Source organism: Piliocolobus tephrosceles, chromosome 13 (assembly GCF_002776525.5).
Source record: "Piliocolobus tephrosceles isolate RC106 chromosome 13, ASM277652v3, whole genome shotgun sequence".
NCBI lineage: Eukaryota > Metazoa > Chordata > Mammalia > Primates > Cercopithecidae > Piliocolobus > Piliocolobus tephrosceles.
In genome coordinates, this window is record NC_045446.1 from 123,010,030 (window position 1) to 123,035,662 (window position 25,633).

A 25,633-nucleotide genomic window follows, 5' to 3' on the forward strand; every position below is an offset into this window, starting at 1 on the left:
ACAGACCATTTTACAGTGCAAACACTGAAAATTCTGCAGGAGAAAAGAGGCACTGGTTTTTGAAAACTGTACTCTGTCCACAGTCAGACACCATCTCACATTTCCAAGTAACCCAAACAGTTCCTTCAGTTAGGTAAATATGCCTGGCCATGTGACCAGGCACTAAAGGGAATAATAGGGAAAAGAGAGGGCAGAAAAAAATGTCAGTGGGCCTAAGATGAATTTTCTTCTTTTTAATTTCTCAATTTTGTGTTTGATAAAGGGAAAGGGGCCACCATTATAAAACAACTTTTACATACTTTTACTTGTGATTTAGTGCATGGTGACCTGGAACATAAAGGAGGTTTATGAATGGAAAGACAAATAGGATCATAGTAGGTAATTGAGTCATTTTTAAATTTTTATTCTGTCTCTATAAGATTTTTGAGAAGGTAATCAATTCACATAAAGATCCGAGCAGTTATAAAGATTTACAAAGAAGATTATACAGTGATGGAAACTGAAGTATATTCTTGGCAACAATCTCAATGTATTTCACGTTTCCTGGCATTTACATATATAAATTTGGTATAAATAATATATAAATATTCTTCGATTTTGCATAAAGACTAAAAATACTGAAAAAGTAGCATGAGTATATGAAACAGTTAAACATTGAAAATATTAGTTGGAAACTGGCTTATTTTGCTAACAATTATATCCAGAATTCTGTTGCTAGATTGTTGTTTCTGGGAACATTGGAGGTGTACTTTCTATGCTTGCTAAAATACAAGCTTTTCAAGTATTTTCCATAGTATTAAGTGAGACTTTAAATACTCCTGCTCTTTTAGATCTAGTTTCTGCTTCAATTTATCCTTCTCTTCATTTTTCCTGTTTGTCCTCATCTTACCTGTTCTTCCCTGGCTTTGCCATCTCCCAGTATTCAGGAATCAGAGCAAATAATTAGTCTGCTTTTCTGCAGAATAAACTATTGGGTGTACCATCATGCTTTTGATCTACCACAGAAACAAATTATTTTAGCAAGACATCACTTTTATGTATTGTATAATGTATGTATTGCCTATGTTTTAAGCAGATTTCAGCTCTTTTCCTTCCATCACATTTGGAATTGGGGGCCCAAAAGATGTGAAGGCAATAAGGCTTCCAAGATAACTGGGCTGCATCCTTATTTGTAAAATAAGAAATTCTTTGTTTCCCAAATTTTAAAGGAGTGCTCCTTCTCCGACCTGTTGCGATGGATTTATTCTATAGCTATAGAAATATACCCTGCTTCACTCTTGGACGTACTTCTTTACTCTCCTCCCTCCAAGTTCATTGAAAGAGAACCCATGTGCCGGTCCAGAGCATCGCTGCATCCGTAAGCAACTAGACTTCAGCTTCCTCTGTCACCATGGTGCCGGCTCGGCTGGGCCCGGCGGTCGCTATGGTAACTGGGGCGGGTCGCAGCGTCCTGGCGGGCTGGGCGCATGCGCGCGGGGACTACAAGCTGCGCCGCGCGGCCGCTGGCCCCTCAGCTCCCCTCGACATGGCGCTGAGGCGGCCGCCGCGACTCCGGCTCTGCGCTCGGCTGCCCGACTTCTTCCTGCTGCTGCTGTTCAGGGGTGAGTTTGCGCGTTTCCGCTGTTGGGAGACGAGGGTCGGGGGCGGCGGAAGCAGAGCGGGCCGAAGCGGCTGGAGCCGGTCCGGGAGAGAATAGCGGTCCCGGCTCCGAGGGCTCCCGGGGTCCCGGGCCGGAGGGGCGGCGCGCGCCCGCGTTCCCGCAGCGGGGCTGGGACTCGGGCCTGGCTCGGGCGGGGGCCGGCAGGAGGGGCCCTGGGACGGCCGGCAGTGGGACCTGGGCGGGGAGCTAATTTGGGGCGGGGGCCCGTCCCAGGCGGTGAGTCGGCCCCGGACAGCCGTCGGACCCCGGGGGCGGGCTCCTCCCGGGCGGGGTCCTGTGCTGGGCGGTGGGCTCATCCCCGGCGTGGGGCCTCCCGGGCGGTGGGCACGGCCCTCTGGAGGGAGCGCGGCAGCTGCGGCGTGGGCGCTGGAACTTGCTGGAAGACCCTGCGCAGCAGTGCTGTGCTCTCCAGAACGGACGGTGAGCGGGGGCCGTAGCTGAGGACCCGCGAGGTAGAGCTCCGAGGCCTGGCGGGCTGCTGGTCACAGCCTTCCGGGGATCTGCAGTTCGTTTGACTCGACACAAACAAAGGAACTGCTTTTCTTTTGCAGAAATAAAATGGATATCAATCCAGTACCTTTTTTGTCTCTGTCCTGGCCGAGGAGACCACGCAGACCCTTATCTGGAAATAGCATTCGGGGCATTTGACCAAGACACACTAATAAACTTGAGTTTTGTCAATTTTCTTTCCCTCTGTTTGGAATTCTCATTAGATCCACATTTTCCTGGACAGTTGTACAGAGGACTAAAATAGCTTTCGTTTAGTGAGCGTGTACTATCTACTAGGCACTTTGGAGCCATTATCTCCTTTACTCCTTTCAGCAGCTCTGTGAGGTAGGTTTCATTAATCTGTTTTCTAGTCTGCTTTCCAAGGCTGCATTCTAAGTAAGCAGTGAAGCCTCAACCTCATATTGACCTAAAGCAGTACACCACAGTTTTCCCCTGGCAGCCATCCACAGGTAACCAGACCAGGACCTTTTTCGGTTCTTAGGTCATTTTATTATTTAATTGAGTTGCCACCGTCATCCCATGATGTTCTACAGAATATACAAATTAAAACACGGAGGGACTGTTGAGGAGTGAAGGTGGACAGATTTTGGAAGACAAAGCGTTCCTGTGTTTGGTGCTTTATGCTAATGAGATGCTGGTGATGGGCTCTGTGACAAAAGATGAGTTTTAGCGTGTAGATGATATACGCTAAGGCACAGTCTATATACTTTGCCTGAAAGTGATTCCGCAAACCAAATGCAGTTGGGAGGTAAGTGATCAAAGGCTAGCCAGGGGACAAGGGTGTCAGGAATGTCCAGCACCCGCTGTGTTGGTCACACTGACACTGTCCTATTCACAGCCTGGAACAACTCTCTATTGTTGAAAAGATCTGTTCACGTGAAAGTTTGCAGTTTTTGTTGCAGAAGCATTTGGCAGTTTAGCTCAGGAATGAATTTCAACTTGGTAATTTGTTAATAAAACTAGAAAATGCAAAGAGCTTCACATACCCTTAACCTCTGATTCCTTCCCTTAAGGGACTAGTTTTGTGGCTTTTTTTGCTAGTAGGGGCTGGGATTTACATGCAGAGCATAGGAGGAAGAATCCAATTTTGCAAACTAGTACTAATGGCAAAGAATCGAGGTGATAGGATATATTAATCCACTTTGAAGGCATGTAGCTATCTTTTTTTTAGTAGGGGGCTCTTTCCATTATTTGGTTTATGCTTTAAGCATACCCTAAAGCTGTTCTTCCAGAAGTCATGACAACTGTGTCTTTTTTATTTTTTATGATTATTCTCAATTGCTATTACAATTTATTTTCATTTAAAAAATTTTGCTTCTTGATGTAATAGCAAACATTTCTTTTGTGGTTACCCTTTGCCAGGCTCTGTTACAAGAATTTAATGCGTACTAATTTATTTAATCTTGATAACTCTTAAGAAGTTGTTACTATTATTGTGCCCTTTTGTGGATGAAGAAACAGAAGTATGGAGAGATTCAGACCCTTGTCGGTAGTGATATCCTTTGCGTTTTAAACGGGAAATCCTTCATTACGGTGTTAATCCAATTTTTAGTTATTTGTATTATTCCATTTGACAGTGGAGTTCTTTTAATGGATCAGTTTAAACAAATTATCAAGTTTTCAACACTATGTGGTTTGTATATAAAATATTCTTTTGTTGACTCATGACAGGTGTGGTTCAGCTTTACAAATGTTATGCCACATGTCTCTTTTGAATGATTGTGTACTAATTAGTGTTAGGCTTCCAAATCTTTGATATTCTAGAGAGAAGTGCCTTATTTAGAATTAAAACAGTAACAGTTTTCATTCTTCAGATAAGACAATTTGTGTGCTGAAGCATGTCAAAATCTGAAAATCAAAATTTCTGGGAAATTTTTGAAAAAATGTTTAATTCTTTTATTTACGTTTGTTTGGACTCCAGTAACATTTTTTAGAATGGCATATTTTTTTGTGTTGTTCTAATTCTTAATGATCTGGCAGATATAATCGTTGTCAGACTTGTATGTATGTATTTTAAAAAACAAAGAACACCTGTCTTGAAAGCAAGCAGTACTTTATATCAGCTGCTCATTCCCACATGACTTGTTGATGGGCATTTGTTCTTCAGTGCTTCAGGCTAAGGAGACTGAGTGGATAAGTACTAGGGATACTTAATCATAAGTAATTGCAGTATTACATCCAGGCAGAATTATCCACACAACCCCTAAGCTCTATGGAACTTGTTTTTAGGGAAACTCCATGGGGTGGATTTAAATCAATTCTTTTGAAAGCAACCACACTTTCATCAAGTATAAGTTGACCACATAATGTAACAGACACAGCTATGGGTTTAGTACATTCAACTAGCAGCTGTTAGAGATGTGATATTAGCAAATTCCTTCTCCATAAATTCTTTGAATTTTTAAAAGCACAAATGTAATGAAAGGAAAATATGTGTGAATGAAGTTAGAATGTATGGAGTCTGCTGAAGAGTACCCTAGTGGTGAAGTTGGATTTTTTTTTTTTTTTTGAGACAGTTTCTGATGCAGTGACGTGAGCTCAGCTCACACAGGTTCAAGCCATTCTCCTGCCTCAGCCTCCCAAGTAGCTGAGATTACAGATGCGTGCCACCTTGCCTGGCTAATGTTTGTATTATTTTTAGTAGACATGGAGTTTCACCGTGTTGGCCAGGCTGGTCTTGAACTCTTGACCTCAACCGACCTGCCCACCTTGGCCTCCCAAAGTGTTGAGATTACAGGCGTGAGCCACTGTGCCCAGCTGGATTCTCTTTTAAGATATGTTTATAGTTGGCAGGGTGCGGTGGCTCATGCTAGCGCTTTGGGAGGCCGAGGCGGGCAAATCACAAGGTCAGGAGATCAACAACATCTTGGCCAACATGGTGAAACCCTGTCTCTACTAAAAATACAAAAATTAGTCGGGCATGGTGGTGCGCACCTGTTGTCCCAGCTACTCTGGAGGCTGAGGCAGGAGAATCACTTGAACCTGGGAGGTAGAGGTTGCAGTAAGCCGAAGTTGTGCCACTGCATGCCTGCCTGGGGGACAAGAGTGAAACTCTGTCTCGGAGGAAAGAAAAAAAAAAAGGTATATTTATAGTCAGGTGGTGTGAATGTTATGCTGTTAAAGTTGAATGCAAATTTCAGATCTTTGTATATACTTTCAGAATTCTAGCAGTATATGCAAATAGCTTCACTGGAGTGTAAAGAGATCCTGAAAGAAAGTTTTGGTAAGCACATTCTTTTACACCTAGTTTAGCAAGGACAGTATCCACTGTGGTGCTCTATATGGAGAGCTAAAGCCTTAATTGACTGTCTCTTTGCTTCTTGGCGTGGCACACAGAAAGCTTCCTGAGAGTTAGCCCTTGTTTCTGATGTCCCAGGAATGCTGTAGTGTTTTGTGTTGGTGAGTTTCTTTTGGTTTTAAGTAGTATCTGTTATGTGTTATATGTTACATTTCCTATGACTAGTTAATACATACAGCAGAGGTTTCAGTGCTGCTTGTATAAAGACATCAAACTATTTAATATAGTTAGGACTATGTGAACATTTTTTCTTAGTTATCTTTCATTTGCAGAGTTTCCCAAGGTTTCTATGGTTCAACCTTCCTCCTGAAAATTATTGCCAAAATCAAATTCTGCCGTATTCATGCTATCTGCTGTGTTTGACAACCTCAGCCCACAGCGATCCTTCCTATCTCTAAATAAGCTTAGATCATAGCCTTTAGTTCAGTTTAGTACAACAGCCATTTATTGAGTATCTGTGATGTGTCAGGCACTGTTCTGTGTGCTAGGGTTGCAAAATGAGTAAAACATCACCAGCCCTTAGAGAGTCAGGGTAACTGACTCCAGTTTACATTGGGCTTTAACTGTTAGGTGTGAGCATACTGTATCTTCTCAATGACAATAAAAAATTTGTTGGTAACAGAGGCTGAATTTGATTTTTTTCTATCTTTCCAGAGGTGATTCTAGTAAATATTCATTTTGTGTCTCTTTGTCACTTGAAAGTGAGTTAACATTTCTTAGACACTCTCTTTGTGTCGAGGCATTTTTTAAAAAAACATCTTATTTCTAGTGGCCCTAGGAACTTCTGGAAAAGTGTCAGTTTTTACTACAGTAGTTATTGTGGAAGAAAGAGAATGGTAAGAATTTATTGACTTGGTTTAATTTCAGAATCTTTCTGCCATCTGCTTTTGTGCAAGGTTAAGCAGAAAAAGATGGAGAAATGCTTATGATATCATTTAGGTGACACAAGCTGCAGGTATACTAGTATATACTGTATGATTACAATTACACAAAACATCTCTGCTTGGGGGAAAAACAGGATGAAAAGGAACCAGAATGTTGATGGGGCTGTTATGAGTGGAAGTATTCTAGCCAATTGTTTTCTGCTTTTCATTGTTTTTGTGTTCCTGGTTGATTCTTTTATTCCTTTGTCTGTTTTCCAAACGTTATTTAATGAGGATATTTTTTGTGTAATGAAAAAAATTGCATCTTGGTTTGGCTTCCAGTAGATACAATAGTGGAATTTTAAATTTGGCACTAGTAATGGGAAAATGTAATTTGTTTGTTTAGTGTGACAGCATGTGGATTGTGCCTTTTTCTAGCTTCTTAGTATCAGCCACATTGGATGAAGGAGTGGCTGACTGGAAGTTCAGTTTCTTGATAATGTATTCTTTGTGACTCATTTGAGAGATTAGTTGCCACTGACTTTTGGGTGGGGGAGTCAGCTGTGGTGTCCTCAGCAAATGGTTAGCTGGAAAACTGAGAGCTGCCGAGATTACCGCCTCCCCACTTCTTTTTGAACACACAGACAAAATGATCTGAGTAATGGCCTTGGTTCACCTGTTCAAAGCGACCCACAAATTATGGAGCACCTACTCTGTGGCAGCCCCTGGAAGATCTCTGTTTTCTTCCTCTTGAGTGATAAAAATATGGGGTGCAGTTGACTTCTGTTGAAACTGGACTCTGAAAGATGTTTCCTGAAGCGCATTGTCAGCTGATGTACCCCATGGCTGCTTCCTGCTCAACATGGACTTCCTTGTTGGATGTCTTTCTCTAAGGAACATATTTCGTGTCTTCAGAATGAAGTGCAGCTGTCTGGAAGCTTAGAGATGATGCAACAAATCCAAAGACAGCTGCTTTTTTTTTTTGTTTTCTGTGGGGGGTGGGCATGTTTTTCCTTTAAAGCATCTCTGTCAGGGTACTGAAACTTAATCAGCCACTCCGTATTTATTTGGTGGTCTCCATTTTCATGGCAGTAAAGCACTCCATGGGCAAAACAGGAGAACTTAAGATAGTATCTTTCCTTTTTTTTTTTTTTTTTTTTTTTTGTTGAGACGGAGTCTTGCTCTGTCGCCCAGGCTAGAGTGCAGTGGCCGGATCTCAGCTCACCGCAACCTCTGCCTCCTGGGTTCACGCCATTCTCCTGCCTCAGCCTCCCGAGTGGCTGGGACCACAGGCGCCCACCACCTCGCCCGGCTAATTTTTTTGTATTTTTAGTAGAGACGGGGTTTCACCGTGTTAGCCAGGAGGGTCTCGATCTCCTGACCTCGTGATCCGCCCGTCTCGGCCTCCCAAAGTGCTGGGATTACAGGCTTGAGCCACCGCGCCCGGCCAGTATCTTTCCTTTACCAGAGGGAACATATGGTTTAGTTAAATAACAGAGCAGCATTTGGGTAAATATCCTGTGGGTTTAGAAGTGAGAGAACTTCTCTGTCTGGGCTGACCTGGTAGAGGAGAATTTCAAGAAGGAGCTGGACCTGTATAGATAATTTGACTGACTGAAGTATAGATTTGGGAGGGACAGGGGTGCGGATGGGAAAGTGGAGGAAATAATGTGGGCAAAGGCATGGACTTGGGAATGCATATGGTGTATTTTGGGATGAGTGAGTTATAATGATTAATAACACCTGCCAGTTACTGAAAACCGTGTGATAGCATTGTGCTTATTGCTCTACCTGGGGTCTTAGTGAGCCTGGGCTTCTATAACAATAGCACAAACAGGGTGGCATAAGTAAGATTTATTTCATGGGTTCTGGAGCCTGGGATGTCCAAGATGAAGTGCCTACAGATTGGGTACCTGATGAGGCCCCCATTCCTGGCTTGCATACTGCTGTGTCCTCACATGGTGGAGAAAAAGAGAGCCCTGGAGTCTCTTATAAGGGCACTAAGCCCATGATGGAGTTTTCATCTCATGATCTCATTTAACCCAATTACCTTCCAAAGGCACTACCTCCTAATGCCATCACGTTAGGGTCAGCGTTTCATCATGTGAACTTTGTGGGGACACATACATTCAGTCCATACCATCTGAGCTATTGTAGTTGGTCTCAGCAGTTTTAGAGGTTTCATTTTACAGATACTGAGTCTTAGGCTTGGGTAGGCTAACTACCTGCCCCAAGGTCGCAGCTAGTAAATTGAAGAGGCAGATTGTCCATTGAAGAGAACATTGGCGAGTAACTACATTGTAAAGCGCTTTGAATGCCCAGCTAAGAAATTTGGACTTTATTATATAGGGTCTAGAAATTCATCTGGCAGTTTCAAGCAGGAAAGTAATATCAGAATTGTTTTAGGAATATTAGAGAAGATTGGAGAGGGAGGTCAATTAGGAAGCTGTTAGAATAGTTCAAGGAAACTTCTTTCAGTGTAGGTCTCTTAATGTTGAACTAGTTTTTGTTTGTATCTGAAAATGTGGCTGATTTTGTTCTTGAAATAAAGATTTGCTAGATACATAATCTTAGGTTGACAGTTATTTTGTTCTAGAGCTTGGACTACATATGCTTTCTGGTTTCCATTTATTACTGTTGTGATGTTTGTAGTCATTGATATCTTTGGTCTTCTAGGTTGCCTGTCTTCTTTCCAGCTACTTTAAAATCCTTTCTTTGTCTTTGGCATTCTAAAATATTACTACAACGTGTACAGGGTGATTCTTTTCCTTTTCTTTCTTTCTTCTTACTGTTTTTTCAGACAGGGTCTAGCTTTGTTGCCCAGGCTGGAGTGTGGTGGTACATCACAGCTGACTGCAGCCTTGACCTCGTGGGCTCAAGTCATCCTCCTGCCTCAGTCTCCTAAGTAGCCAGGACTGCAGATGGGCAGCACTTCACCTGGCTAATTTTTTAAACTTTTTTTTGGTAGAGACAAGGTCTTACTATGTTCCCCAGGCTGATCTTGAACTCCTGAGTTCAAGGGATCCTACTGCCTTAGCCTCCCAAAGTGCTGAGATTATAGGCATGCACCACCATGCCCTGCCTGAATTTCTTTTCAGTTATTCTACTTGTTATATGTTGTGGTTTGTATTCCTGTGAATTTCTTTCTTTCTTGAGAATTCTCAGTTCTTATCTATTCAAATATCACCTAACTTCTACCTGCTTAATTTTTTCCTTCTGTGACTGCGATTAAACATATGTAGTCATTCTGTCCTCCAGTACTGTTAACCTTTTTGTCATTTTTTTGTGTTCTTCTCTCTCTGTGCTATTCTGGGTTCTTTATTCATTTTTGTTTTACAGCTAAGTACTTCTGCTTCCAACTGTATCTAACCTATTATTTAACCAATGCCCAGAGTTTTTTCACCAATTGTATTATTCATTTCTAAAATTTTGCTTGGTTCTTTTTATAATCGAGTTGCTTTTTGCTTGCTTAGTTTTTTTACTCCTTTTCTTTTTTTTGTGAGATGGAGTTTTGCTGTTGTTGCCTAGGTTGGAGCGCAGTGGTGTGACCTCGGCTTACCGCAACTGCCACCTCCCGGGGTCAAGCAGTTCTCCTGCCTCAGCCTCTGGAAGTAGCTGGAATTACAGGCGGCCGCCACCATGCTGGCTAATTTTTGTATTTTTAGTAGAGACGAGGTTTCTCCATGTTGGTCAGGCTGGTCCCAAATTCCTGACCTCAGGTGATCTGCCCGCCTCGGCCTCCCAGAGTGCTGGATCACAGGCGTGAGCCACCGCACCTGGCTTACTCCTTTTCAGATTTTTAAAACATTGTGTGCACAGCTGTTTTATATTCCATATGTGATATTTCAAATATCTGAAGTTCTTAGAGATCTAAATCTGTTGTTATTTCTTATGACTTGTACATATGGTGGTTTCTTTGCTTGTATTATAAATGGATATTTGGTTGATATTAATCTATGAAAATCTAGGCCTAACCCAAGGATGCTTTCTCTTTTGTTTTTCTGTTGGTTTGCACCACCACACCTGGGGAACTATTTTTTATTTTATTTATTTAACTTTTTTAGACGCGGGGTCCCACTATGTTGCCCACGCTGGTCTAGAACTCCCAGTCTCAAGTGGTCCTTCTACCTCAGCCTCCCAAATAGCTGAGTTTATGGGCATGAGCCACCACATTTTCTTTATTCAGTTGACCATTTGTGGGCAGCTAGCATGATTCCATGTCTGTACTATTGTCAGTTGTGCTGTGATAAACATACAAGTACGTGTGTCTTTTTGATAGAATGATTTATTTTCCTTTGGGTATATACCCAGTAATGGGATTGCCAGGTTGAATGGTAGTTCTGCTTTTAGTTATTTGAGAAATGTCCAAACTTTTCTTTTGGACATGTCCAAGCTTTTCACAGGGCCTGAACTAATTTTCATTCCCACCAACAGTATAAGCATTCATTCCCCTTTGTTTGCAATCTCACTAACATCTATTGCTTTTTTTTTTTTTTTTTGAGATGGAGTCTTGCTCTGTTGCCCAAGCTGGAGCGTAGTGGTACGATCTTGGCGCACTGCAACCTCTGCCTCTTGGGTTCAAGCGATTCTCCTACCTCAGCCTCCCAAGTAGCTGGGATTACAGGCTCCTGCCATCATGCCCAACTAATTTTTGTACTTTTAGTAGAGACAGGGTTTTGTCATGTTGGCCAGGCTGGTCCCAAACTCTTGACCTTATGTGATCTGCCCGCCTTGGCCTCCTAAAGTGCTGGGATTACGTGCGCAAGCCACTGCACCCGGCCTATTTTTTGATTCTTTAATAGCCATTCTGACTGGTGTGAGATGGCATGTCATTGTGGTTTGGATTTGCATCTCTCTGATGATGAGTGATGTTGAGCATTTTTTTGTATGTGTGTTGGCCATATACATGTCTTTTGAGAAGTATCTGTTCATGTCTTGCCCACTTTTTAATGGGGTTGTTTTTTTCTTGTTGAGTTGTTTAAGTTCCTTATAGATTCTGGATATTACGGTGCCAAGAATGCCTTTTTTTTTTTTTTTTTTTTTTTTTTGAGATGGAGTTTTGCTTTCGCCCATGCTGGAGTGCAGTGACAGTCTTGGCTCACTGCAACCTCAAGCAGTTCTCCTGCCTCAGCCTCCCGAGTAGCTGGGATTACAGGTGCCTGCCACCACACCTGGCTAATTTTTGTACATTTAGTAGAGACAGTGTTTCACCTTGTTGGCCATGCTGGTCTTGAACTCCTGACCTCAGGTGATCCACCCACCTCAGCCTCCCAAAGTGCTGGGAGTACAGGTGTGAGCCACTGTGCCTGGCCAAGGATGCTTTTTCTTGAGAGTGCGGCCCTCCACTGAGTGACAGGACAGCCTCTCTCTGGGGTGACTAGCTCTTTCAGGATCTCTGGCGTTACTTAAAAATCTCAGGCTCTGCTTTCCTCTTACCTGCCTTTCTGCTGGTCCAAGGGCTCAGTGTCCCCACTGAAGTGTGTGTTTGTTTGTTTTTAAGTTGGAGTCTCACTCTGTTGCCCAGGCTGGAGTGCGGTGGCAGGATCTCGGCCCACTGCAACCACCACCTTCCAGGTTCAAGCGATTCTCCCGCCTCAGCCTCCCAAGTAGCTGGGATTACAGGCGCCTGCCACCACGCCTGGCTAATTTTTGTATTTTTAGTAGAGATGGGGTTTCGCCATGTTGGCCAGGCTGGTCTCAAACTCCTGACCTCAGGTGATCCGCCTGCCTTGGCCTCCCAAAGTGCTGGGATTACAGGCGTGAGCCATCGTGCCCGGCCCACTGAAGTGTTAAAATGAGCCTTTGCTCTCCGTTTAACGCCCCTCACCCATCTTTCTGCTCTCTGGTTTTAGCCTACAGCTATATCAGTTGGTCCTTTTAAAGATTCCCCCACTTCCTTGTGAGACGTGGAGTAAAAACTATGACGTATGCAGGATCTCATTGTTGGAGCAGAAGGCCCTTCATGGCATCTGATCAGCTACACTTCTGAAAACAGGAATAGCAACTTTACTTCCCCTGTTCCCCCTCTCGTTAATGGAAGAGTCACACACTCTTCTGTAACTGTTCTTGTTGTAAGGGTAATGTTTTTGTTTTCCTTTTTTAAATACAAAATTATGGGCCGAGCACAGTGGCTCACTTTGGGAGGCCGAGGCGGGTAGATCACCTGAGGTCGGGAGTTCGAGACGAGCCTGACCAACATGGAGAAACCCTCTCTCTACTAAAAATAAAAAAATTTAGCCTGGTGTGGTGACGTGCGCCTGTAATTCCAGCTTCTCGGGAGGCTGAGGCAGGAGAATTGCTTGAACCTGGGAGGTGGAGGTTGTGGTGAGCCGAGATTGCGCCATTGTACTCCAGCCTTGGCAATAAGAGGGAAACTCCATCTCAAAACAAAACAAAATTATGAACTTAAATATTTGCTGTTTTTTTCATTGCATGCACCCCCAGGAAGTTCTGATATTCTTGAGGGTTGGGGTTGAATGTCTCTCCCTAAGAATCACTGCTTTAAGGATGGGGCTCTCTTATTTAAAAAATATGCCCAACTCTACAGCTGTAATCTCTGTCCTTGAATTAGTTTGTCTGAAAAGCAAACATTTATCATTAACTTAAAATTTGGAGAATTACAACTATTCCACACTAGACAGCCACCTGAAACAGCACCTATTTAGTCTCCTAGTAACAGCTATAGATGAAGACATTCAGGGACAAAGTACAAAGGTGACTTTACCGAGCTTTCCAGCTGAAATCTGAAATTCCGTTCTCCGCAGAATGAAGTGCTGGTTTACTGAAAGGTGCCATCCGATGTACTGTGTGGACAAAAACCACCCACTGCATCTCTGGAAGGCTCCGTTGTTTGCAGCCTTTCAGATAGTTTTCTGGGTGAAAAAAAGAGCACAGTATCGTGGGTGTTAGGCATTTTGGATTCATTTCCTAGCTTTGCATGTGATTCATTTTTTGGACCTTGGGGAAATAATACTGGTTGTAATCCAAATCACTTGAAAGTAATTTAAACCCCACCTCTCTCACACTACCACCAAAACATCCACATTTCTTTCCCTTTCTTATCAGATAACCCACCTAAGCTATATGAGTTTTAGATCCAAAGGAGTGACTTTGTAGGCATATAAATTTATAACTGATTAATTGAATTAGTTCATATTTGTTAATTATAATTGCACTTGAAGGTTTTGAAAATGTAGTCAACAGAAATATCTTCCTCTTCTGAAAGTTTAGGTGTGTTTTGTAGCCAGGTAAACTTGGTTTGAAGCCCTCCTCCATCCTGAGAGGTTGGAAAAATTTATTCAGAAAACCTTGTTTTTTTTTTGTTTGTTTGTTTGTTTTGTTTTATTCTTTTTTTTGTTTTTTAAATCTACAGCTTTACTTACTAGATCTAGTGTTTCAAGAATTCCTGTGTTTGTTTACCAGGAAGAAAAAATGGATAACCAATTGGTTGGGTTGCTATTTTTAATTCAGTCTGATTTGTAAGCATCAGATATGAAGTTTTCACTCTGACCATATTTGGTCTAGCTGGTAAGTCCACTGCTGATAAAGAATGACTTAGAACCTTTGCTGTGAATCACTAAAGCAGTGGCTGAGTAAAAAAAAAAATCTCAATCTTTTATTTGCCGGACAGTTTTAGATCTTGGGGTAACATCAGTGAAATAGCTTAGGTTTTGACTACTTTATAGGAAAAGATGAAATCTATGGACTCCTCCAAAAAGTGCTTTTATGCTTGACATGGCTTGGCTTTGTGTCCCCACCCAAATCTTGTAGCTCCCGTAATTTCCTCATGTTGTGGGAGGGACCCAGTAGCAGATAATTGAATCATGGGGTGGGTCTTTCCCTAAGTCTCTTGAGATCTGATGGGTTTAAAAAGGGGAGTTTTCCTGCACAAGCTCTCTTCTCTTGTCGCTGCCACATGAGAGGTGCCTTTTACCTTCTGCCATGATTGTGAGGCCTCCCCAACCACGTGGAACTGTTTAAGTCTAATAAACCTTTCTTTTGTAAATTGCCCAGTCTCAGGTATGTCTTTATCAGCAGCATGAAAACAGATTAAAAGAGTTAACTGGTACCAGTAGAATGGGGTGCTACTGAAAATGTGGAAGTGACTTTGGAACCGGGTAACAGGCAGAGGTTGGAACAGTTTGGAGCGCTCAGAAGAAGACAAGAAAATGTGGGCAAGTTTGGAACTTCCTAGAAACTTGTTGAATGGTTTTTACCAAAATGCTGATAATGATATGGATAATGAAATCCAGGCTGAGATGGCCTCAGATGGAGATGAGGAACTTGTTGGGAACTGGAGTAAAGGTGACTGTTGGTATATTTTAGCTAAGAGAGTGGAGACATTTTGCCCCTGCCATAGGGATTTGTGCAACTTTGAACTTGAGAGAGATGATTTAAAATATCTAACGGAAGAAATTCCTAAGCAGCAAAACATTCAAGAGTTGACTTGGGTGCTGTTAAAGGCATTCAGTTTTATAAGGGAAGCAGAGCATAAAAGTTCAGAAAATTTGCAGCTGGAAAATGTGATATTAAAGAAAATCTTGTTTTCCGAGGAGAAATTCAAGCTGGCTGCAGAAATTTGCATAAGTAACGAGGAGCCAAATGTTAATCCCCAAGACAATGGGGAAAGTGTCTCCAGGGCATGTCGAGGTCTTCACAGCCACGCCTCCCATCACAGGCCCAGAGGCCTAGGAGGAAAAAGTGGTTTCATGGGCTGGGCCCAGGGTCCCTGTGCTGTGTGCTGCCTATAGACTCAGTGCCCTGCATTCCAGCCGCTCTAGCCATGGCTGAAAGGGGCCAGCATAGAGCTCAGGCCATGGCTTCAGAGGATGTGAGCCCCAAGCCTTGCACTTTCCACATGGTGTTGAGCCTGCGAGTGCATAGAAGTTCAAGAATTGAGGTTTGGGAACTTTCACCTCGATTTCAAAGGATGTATGAAAATGCCTGGATGTACAGGCAGAAGTGTGCTGCAGTGGTGGGGCTCTCATGGAGAACATCTGCTAGGGCAGTGCAGAAGGGAAATGTGAGGTCAGATCCCCCACACAGAGTCCCTGCTGAGGTACCGCCTAGTGGAGCTGTGAGAAGTGGGCCACACCATCCTCCAGACCCCAGAATGATAGATCCACTGACAGCTTGCACCATGCACCTGGAAAAGCCACAGACACTCAACACCAGCCTGTGAAAGCAGCGGGGAGTGAGGCTGTATCCTGCAAAGCCGCAGGTGGGGAGCTGTCCAAGACCATGGGAACCCACTTCTTATATCACTGTGACCTGGATGTGAGACGTGGAGTCAAGGGAGATCATTTTGAAGCTTTAAGATTTGACTGCCTTGTTGGATTTTGGACTTGACGGGGCCTATAGCTCCTTTGTCTTGGCCAGTTTCTCCCATTTGGAATGGCTTTATTTACCTAATGCCTGTACCACATTGTATCTAGGAAGTAACTAACTTGCTTTTGATTTTACAGGTTCATAGGCAGAAGGGACTTGTCTTGTCTCAGATGAGACTTTGGACTGTGGACTTTTGAGTTAATGCTGAAATGAGCTAAACTTTTAGGGGACTGTTGGGAAGGTATGATTGGTTTTGAAATGTGAGGACATGAGATTTGGCAGGGGCCGGGGTGGAATGTTATGGTTTGGCTCTGTGTCCCCACCCAAATCTCATCTTGTAGCTTCCGTAATTTCCTCATGGGAATTGTGGGAGGGATTCAATGGGAGATAATTGAATCATGGGGGTGGGTCTTTCTCATGCTGTTCTCATGATAGTGAATAAGTCTTATTAGATTTGATGGTTTCAAAAAGGGGAGTTTCCTTGCACAGGCTCTTCTCTTGTCTGCTGCCGTGTGAGATGTGCCTTTCACCTTCTGCCATGATTATGAGGCCTTCCTAGCCACGTGGAACTGTAACTACAATAAGCCTATTGCTTTTGTAAGTTGCCCAGTCTTGGGTATGTCTTTATCAGCAGCATGAAAACAGACTAATATAATGCATATGCATGAAAAGTTTTATATACTATTTTGGGGGATTTATAACCCCCCCCCAGAAGACCATTTATGCACCACCTCAGGTTGAGAAGCCTGCTTTAGGGTCCAGGATCCCTACAGAGGACACATATTTTTAGAGTGTCTGCTGAAATAGATGCTAACTGCATGTAAACTTCAAGAGTGGTATGCAAAAGCATTATGTTATTCTTTTCATGAATTCTGTTGAAGCCTGACTTCTCTATTTTATGGGTGATGACTGTTAGTATCAAACATCTGATCATTTTCTATATATATTTCCAGCTTAAGTTACTCTCTAGAGGTAGGTCAGAGATGAGACTTTGATTTAAATTGAAAACAGATTATGCATGTAATTTTAGAGATGCTTACTTCTGTGATTTTCACAGTGTTTCATCCTGTTAGTACAGCTTGTGCAGACTTAAGGCATATGAAAAATAGAACAAAATGTTGAGATGAAATTGGTGGAATTCCTCTTTCATCTAGCTCTGGTGTCCATTTACAGCAGATCGCTCCCTGTCTTTCCCTTTTTCTCCCTCACTCTTTCTCTCTCTGTCCAACATAGGCAGTAGTGGTGAGGGGAGGTTTTTATAACATTGGGTGAGGGATTTGGATTTTATGGAAGCCAGAACAAATATTTTCTCCTTTACTACCCTGGGGCTAATATCCCACATGCTGTTTGCAAATTGCAAAAAACTATTCCTTCAAGTGAGTTCAGAGTCCGGTAACTTTTTGAGGAGGAGTGTTTTTGTTTTGCTCTCTCCTGAACTCACAGATTTTACTTTCTGTGCCTTTCTTGTCAAGTACGTTTCCTACGTGCAAAGTAAGTAAAATCTGTTAAAACTTTAGTTGTCATTATTCTCATGTGTGAACAGCACCTTTTAGCTCACATTAAAAAAAACAAAACAACACAAAAAACCTCTTCTAATGAAACCTTGAGGAAGAAAATTAGCTGGAGTTTAGAGGCTCTGATTTTAAGCCTCCATGATGGGTCCTTTTCTGTACCTCCTCTGTAGTGGAATAATGATGTGACATGCTTGGTGTAAAACCTCAGTTTCCAGTGGAAATCACCTTACCATCAAGGCAGAAGTCACTGGATTTGGCTTTCCAGGTGACAGAGATGGGGCACGTCTTTGCACGCTCTTTGCATCTGCCCTTTCATAGAGAATTGGCGAGATGGAATTGGACTCTAAAGAAATATTCTTTTTTTCTCTTTTTTCTATGTAAAAGAAAGCTTATGGCTACATAATAAGGAGAAAATTGGTCATAAGACTTTAATACATTTTCTACTGGGGGATCACAGGATTTGTAGCACGGTCTTTGGCTCTGTAGATTTATTCTGTCACTGTCTTCTGAATAACCCTGTGCATTTCCATTTTTCTTCTTTTGTTATCATGGCCCATCTGCCTCCAATGCAGGTCGTCATCTTGTCTTTCTGTTCATTTCTTAACTCATTCCCCAACATCCAGCTTCGTATACCTGTCTGTAAAGCCTTTTTAGTGGATCTCTTCACTGAGGTGGTCTCTTCCTCTTCTGAATTCCTATCGTGAAGGAGCATAGATAGACCTTGGCTTCAGTCTCAGCTCTGCTGTGTGATTGTTGAAGTCAATTTCCTTATCTATAAAAGAGTAGTAATAATGCAAAGTAGCTTTGTAGGGTTGTTTTACAAAATAGTGACTATGTATAAATCTCCTGTCAGAGCGTCTAAAAGTAACAAAAATGACACTAAAATTAAAGTTAATACAGTAAAATTAAAGTTAATTAATTCATGTGAAGTGCTTAACAGAGTACCTGTCATAGTAGCAGTAAGCTCTCAGTTAGGTTTTGTTTTTCATCAATACCTGGTAGAGATTTACTGTTACTAACTGTTGCTCCTGCCACTACTTCCATTACTACTATGTTACAGGTCATTTGGTTCTTAATTATTCAGAGGCAGATTTAAAGGGAAGCTCATCTAACCAGTTTTAGAGCCCCTCGCTTACAAAGGAACCACTTACAAGACCCTGGATTTCACCTAGCATTGTGTCCTCAAATTTTCAAAATAAGATGCTTTAGCTGTGGTCGGTTAAGATGGTTCTCTTCTTCCACTCTTCTTCCCTGTGTCATGCTTCTCTTCATGTTGGGTAGTATTAAATTGCCACTGGCTTTTTTGCCAGCCGAGGAAACTCGAATTGGGAGCATATTCAGTTTGGATTAGTGGGATAACTTACGTGGTCCACAGCCACTGCTGTATATAGTTGCTATTGCTGGGCATCTCGGTGTTGGAATGGCTGCCAGGAATACTCTGCCATCTTCTTTGACTCACCTAGGTTTGTAACATGAATTTGTAGGGCCTACCGTGAATGCTAGTGTACGCCCCCGTAATGCCATGACTGTGGATGTGGTTGAAAAACCAGGTTAAGAGTTTTCTTATGTCAAAGGGTATTTAGGATTAGCCACACTATAAGAAAACTTGAAATGCCCCCAGATTTAACAGTGGTCCTTAAAACTCTGCATGATTTTCAATAATGAATTATGAAGTAGAAAGAAACCATTCCAAACTGTTAATATTAAGTTTTAAAATTAACCACACTAAAGGAAAGTCTTAACTGTTATTTCCTAGACAGTATTACAAAATCATGGGCATATGATGAGGTGATCAAAGATCCTAAATATGTGGCAAACATTATAGAGACTAAGGAATTAATAAACATATTGTTATTTTTCTAAATTTTGTTTTGTGTTGCTAGCTTTTAAAATTTGTAATATTTTTGTGATTTCTGTTCTCATTCTTAACAAACATTCTTTGTACCTAATTTCATATTCATAACTTTATGTTTGTTTTCCTGTTGGGGGCTCCACTATGACTACCCCAGTCATAGTCTTCCTTGAATCATATCATTTGTTGTTGTATTGACCTACTAATTTAAATCTTTAATGGCAATATGCAATTCCTCCGTGTGTATCTTGGCTCTAAATAGTCTGTGACTTGAGGACGGGAAGCTTGTCTTCTGTGTAGTGTAATATTTGGAACATCGTATATATACAAATACTCATTGATGAGAGAACATCACAGTGTAAGGAGGTGAGTTTCTGTTCTTTAGTTGTGGGTTTGCGAGTGGGGCAGGTACTTCACTAGCTCTTTTGGAAGGGGCTGACAAGTGTTTCTGTTCAAACGTATTATAGCTTTGACAGATGAGAAGCCGTGGACTAGTTTGTGTGTTTTTTTATCTTTATTTTAAAATAATTTGGCGTTAGAAGACCTGGGTTCTGCTTTGATTGCTGATACTTTGTAGTTTTGAGGTTGTAATAATCTCCTCACATATTTGAGCCCTATCCTCTTAATCTGCAGAGAGGTGATTGTAATTTCCACCTTACAGAATCGTTACAAGGACCAAATAAGATTGTGTGTGTAAACAGAATTTTAAGTTATAAAATATTATGCAAATATAAAATATTATTCTCTGCTTTGCTTTATTCCTTCTGAGTTCTGAAGTATTACGAGTCCTCTGGTTCTTCGAAACTATAGGTTACAATTCTAATTTACAATAACCTTCTCTTTAAAAAGCTCCCCTTATGGCTTAGTTAGATGAGATAGCAAGTTTTAAAATCTGTTTTCCTATATTGGAAAAATATTTTATCTAGAGGACAGATGATTATCCTGGGTTGTTTTTTTTTTTTTTTTTAAGAAAACAAAAATCTGGTTTTAAGTTTCATGAGTAAAGAAGAAAAATTTCTCTTTGACATTCTTGGATTTAAAAAGTGGTTCAGTGATATTTGTAGAAAAGATTAGATCTCCTATGCCTAAGGGAAATTTTCATGCCTGAACTAGCAAACTTTGAATAATAAGAGGCTTTAGTGGAAATTCCAGCATATTTTTAAGTAAAAGAGCTGCCAGTACAAATCAGTGAGTTTACATACAAAATAAACAGCTTATTAAATAAATAGCTGTTAAGAATGAATGAGTTCAGGACAAGAAAATGCCATGTAAATAGATAGGACTCCAGGTTCCATAGGCTGTTTCCACCTAAGAGGTTTTCTTATTTCAATTTTTAAAAAGTGTGTGAGTGTTTTGTTGTTGTTGTTTTGGTTTTTGATACGGGGTCTTGCTCTGTCTCCCACGCTGGAGAACACAGTTTGCTGCAGCCTTGAACTCCTGGGGTTCCAGCAATCCTCCTGTCTCAACTTTCCATGTAGCTGGGACCACAGGGGTTTACCACCATGCCCAGCTAATTTTTTAATTTTTTTGTGGAGACAGGGTCTCACTTTGTTGCCCAAGCTGGTCTCATACCCATGGGCTCAAGCAATCCTCCTGCCTCGGTCTCCCAAAGTACTGGGATTACAGGCGTGAGCTACCATACCTGGCCAAGAGTTTTAGTATTGTCTTTTCCCAAACACTCTTAGTAAAATGAAGCAACAGAAATTTAATGTCCTGAGATTATTGTACTATGAAGTGTTAGGATGAATGAGACACACACACACACACACTTTTTTTTGCATATTAGGAAAAAGTAGGGAAGAGTATGAAAGAAATCAACAAATAAAGTATTTCTGCTTAAGAATCAGAGAGTATATATTTTTCAAGAAATGCTGAAAGAAGCCGTATGCTTAGGCATTAAACCAAAGCATTATGAACATAAAATCATGACCTCCCAGCTCTCTCTTGTGGATTATATTCATATTCATTTGAAAGTGTTAGTTGAAGTCTTTAGAATCTGGAAGAATTTATTATTACTTGAAAGTTAGCGGCGCTCATTGGAGAGCAAAACCTTGGACTCTGCCTTGTTACATACCTAGCTAGATAAGGTACTTTTTAAAAACCTTCCTCTTCTTATGTATACAGGTTGGTGTTAGACTTCTCTGGAAGAAAGAACTGTCCTAGAGGCCAAATCTAGTCACTCTGTAGTTGGGCTGATGATCAGGAGACCCAGGTTTTGCCGTATGGGTTTACACTGTGATCTCAGCAAGTTACTTAATCCCTTTATGTTAAGTTTTCTACCCATAAAGCAGATACCTAGCCCTCTTACCTCGCATAGACATACAGGTTATAGAATCTCAGAGCTTAAAGGTATTCTGTAAACCAGTGTTTCTCAGCTTTGGCACTGCTGACATTTGGAGTGGATAATTTTTTGTTGTGGAGGCTGTCTTGTGCATTGTAGGATGTTTAGTAACATCTCTGGCCTGTAAATACAAGTAGCAGTATCCCAGTTATGGCAGGTAGAAATGACTGCAGGCATCTCCAGATGTCCCATGGGTGGCCGTATCCCAGTTGGGATCCACTGCTGTAAGACAGGATTCAGCAAGAGGCAGCTGAGGCCCAGGAATGTTCAGTCCTGCTTTAAATCACATCACCATTAAGTGGTGGGACCAGGACTAGAACTCAACTTTGTTAATATACTGCCGACCCGTCTCTCCAGCTTTCCCCTTAAATTCAGAGTTTCATTCCATTCTAAAAACAGTGGCATATGTTTAAAATTTCAACACCAAAACAACAATTGACAAATTCTCTACATCTATGTATTACCCACTCGCTTCCATTTTACCACCCCCAAAGCTCTTACCAGACCTTGGTAAAGAAACATTGCTTTCCTCATCCTTAAATGCTTACAAAATGCTTGGGCAACATTTATTAAGAGCAGTTGGAATGGATGGTTTGGGAGGTGTCAGTTTGCCATTATAAGCCGCGTAGGTGAATGTAAGTTGGATATGATCTGTGGCACATTGAAAACTGTGGCGTTCCGTGCTAGTGAAGAGCACTAAAGGGTCTCTGGAATTGGATGTCTGTTTATCAAATAAATCAACCTGCTGCCTTAGGTGTATGCTGAACCTCCTTGTGTCTCCCATGCTTTCTTTATATACTTCCCGGTTTATGGTTTTTAATAAAGGCAAATTCTGCACACTTACTAAGCAGCACTTAGTACATTTTGTTTGGTTGGTTAATTCCGTATCTGATGTTTCATTATCATAGGTTTTCAATATATGGAAATCCACTTTTGGCTTTGGAACATGAAGGGGAAGATATACAAAAGGAAAACTAGATGAGAACAAGCAAGCTGAGTAAAAGTAGTTGTCAGAAAATAAACTGAATGATAGGTAGGAAAGCTTTAAACTATTAAGTTAGTGCTGTGCTTTAAAGTTAGGGGTAGTAGCCTGAACATCTGGATCCTGGAGTGCTTTCAAGCTCTTTGCTGAGAACATTTCTAGATTTCAGTGTGGTCTGGTTAGCAGAATCTTTTCTATGACAGCCATGTAACAAAGTTGTCTATCTTTTGAAAACTCCAAACTACTACAGTGTTGAAAACCTGAAATGCTTTGCTTTGAAGGTAAGTGCTTTAAAAAAAACTATTGAAATCTTTGAACTCAGGTGTAATTGGCTTGTTACGTAATAAGATTCTGAACATGTATACATACACAATATGAAAGAATTTCAAGTCCCAAACTTGAGTTTGCAAATGAAGACAGACATTTGGAGTAACTATGCACTACAGTTAGGTTTACTTGCTGTTTTTCTATTCCTCCTCTTAAGTACATTATAAACTACCTTAAGCTAATGTATTGGCTAGCTAAGATTCCTATGGGGTTCGTTCTTTTCATTGGGCATCAATAGTGTCGGTGGTATTTTCCATTAGAAATGTAATGGAACTGAGAGACACTGTGGATTGGCTTAGAACTGAACCACAGTTAAAAGTGGTCATCGAGAGTCGGTGAAGGATCCCAAGATGGCTGGGCGAAAACCTGCTCTAAAAACCATTGACTGGGTAGCTTTTGCGGAGATCATACCCCAGAACCAAAAGGCCGTTGCTAGTTCCCTGAAGTCCTGGAATAAGACCCTCACTTCCAGGTTGGCTGCTTTACCCGATAATCCACCAGCCATCAACTGGGCTTACAACAAGGCCAGTGTGGCCAAGGCCGGCTTGGTGGATGACTTTGAGAAGAAGTTTAATGCCCTGAATATTCCTATGCCAGAGGATAAATACACTGCCCAGGTGGATGCTGAAGAAAAAGAAGATGTGAAATCTTGCACTAAGTGGGTGTCTCTCTCAAAGGCCAGGATTGTAGAATATGAGAAACAGATGGAGAAGATAAAGAACTTAATTCCATTTGATCAGATGACCATTGAGGACTTGAACTAAGCTTTCCTAGAAACCAAATTAGACAAGAAAAAGTATCCCTATTGGCCTCAGCAACCAATCGAGAATTTATACAATTGAGTCCACGAGGAAGCTCTGGCCCTTGTATTACACATTCTGGACATTAAAAATAATAATTACACACACACACACACACACACACACAAAAGTGGTCATCTGAGGACCAGCCTGGGCAACACAGTGAGACCCCCATCTCTACAAAAAATAAAAATAAGGGCTGGGCACGATGGCTCATGCCTGTAATCCCAGCACTTTGGGAGGCCAAGGTGGGTGGATCACGAGGTCAGGAGATTGAGACCATCCTGGCCAACACGGTGAAACCCTGTCTCTACTAAAAATTAAAAAAAAAAAAAAAGATTAGCCAGGCATGGTGGCATGTACCTATAGTCCCAGCTACTTGGGAGGCTGAGGCAGGAGAATCCCTTCTCAGAACCTGGGAGGTGGAGGTTGCAGTGAGCCGAGATTGTGCCATTGCGCTCCAACCTGGGTGACAGAGCAAGACTCCATCTCTGAATAGATAGATAGATAGATAGATAGATAGATAGATAGATAGATAGATAGATAGATAGATAGCCAGGCATGGTAAGCCCAGGAGTTAGAGGCTACAGTGAGATACGATTGTGTCACTGCACTCCAGCTTGGGTGATAGAGTAAAACCCTGTGTCAGAAAAAAAAAAAAAAAGTTGTCATCTGAGTTACAGCTTTGGTAGTGGATGAAGTGGAGGGGCAGAGACGAGTTGTCACTTAGAATTTATAGCTGACTAAGTCTGGATTCAAGGATGTATCATGCAAATAAATGTGTGCAATGGATGGAAAAGTCCCTGAGGCAAGGGAAGAAGGGAGCTACTCCAGTGTTGTGTTTGAGGGCGTGGGTTTTTTTGTTTTTTTTCTTTAACTGTCAGAATTTATGGATAGTATAAATTTGAGAAGCTTGAAAAGTATACATAAAGAAAAATAATTATTCATAATCCTACTATCTTAGGGAAACATTGCAACAATGCAATATTTGTAATATATCTACTGTCATTTCTGTACATTTTTTAAAATAATTGAGTTCATACTCTAAATATAGTGAAGTATACTACTCTTTTCATTCTCTTGCTCAGAATTCTTTAGGGGCTTTCTGTTGCTCTTGGTACAAAGCCCAAAGCCTTGAGCTTCTTATTACTGCTCCGATTTTCCCTCCCTCCAGTTGCCTCTTGCTCAGTGTAGTTCTGCTCCCTTGGCTTGCTTTCATTTTCCCACACATGCCCAGAGCTGTTGCATTTGCTGCCCATCGCATGTGATATGCTCTGCGGCCTCCTTTTTGCATGTGGCTGAACCCTGCTTATTCATCATATTCCATCTTAAATGTCACTTCCTGAGGGAAACTTTTCGTGATCTCTCAGATTCGCACCCGCTATTATACACTTTCATGGACCCCTATACTTTTATAGTATTTATTGCAATTACAATTAATTATATATGTATAATTAGAATGTTGTTTATGTGTGTTGTTTATTTGTGTATTATTAGAAGGCAGGGACCATGAGAGTAGGAATTGTTCACTGCATTTCTTGGCGCAAATATAGTACCTGCTAGGTGCTCAATAATGTTCAATGTTTGTTGAATAAATGAGTGAATATATTAATGAATGAAGAAATAGGCAGGAGTCTGCTTCCTTCATACATCACACACATGTTAAAAGATATACTTGGTAGTGAATTCTGAAAGTCTAACGTAGTGAATGAAAGTGTAATATTGGACTCTTTTTTTTCATGTGCTGTGTTAAATTTAAATTTCAGTAATAAATCTTAGAAAAGTGTCAGCATTAGGTCTGTCAAACGTGAGAGGCAAAAAAGTTCAAAGAGATAAAGTAAACCAACGTTGTTTCCCCACTTACTAAAGTTAGGTTTTATAACAGAATGGTGCAGTCTAAATGGAGAAATACACTTGTTAGGAATATCTTCTAAAGATCTGTTTGCATATACTAATGCAAATATGAAAAACTCTTATTTTTTTATTGGCACATGAGGACTTTTGACTAAGATTTGTTCTAATAGGCCCAGCATGGTGGCTCACGCCTGTAATTCCAGCAATTTGGGAGGCTGAGGCAGGCAGATCATGAGGTCAGGAGATTGAGACCATCCTGGCTAACATAGTGAAACCCTGTTTCTACTAAAAATACAAAAATATAG

The 25,633-nt window shown here is 41.4% G+C and overlaps 1 protein-coding gene and 1 pseudogene across 2 annotated transcripts in view; both read left to right on the top strand.

The window, feature by feature from the left end:
• The first annotated feature begins 1,372 nt into the window (after positions 1-1,372).
• Positions 1,373-25,633, top strand: part of JAM3 (junctional adhesion molecule 3) — a 72,784-nt gene continuing 48,523 nt past the window's right edge. The window contains exon 1 of the mRNA XM_023185870.1: positions 1,373-1,601. Within this exon, the coding sequence (XP_023041638.1) occupies positions 1,391-1,601 (211 nt within the window). The 5' untranslated portion in view covers positions 1,373-1,390. The remainder of the gene's footprint in view (positions 1,602-25,633) is intronic.
• Positions 22,982-23,579, top strand: LOC111522097 (annotated as a pseudogene). Its single transcript, XR_002725159.3, has one exon. The product of XR_002725159.3 is annotated as an ATP synthase subunit d, mitochondrial pseudogene (transcript).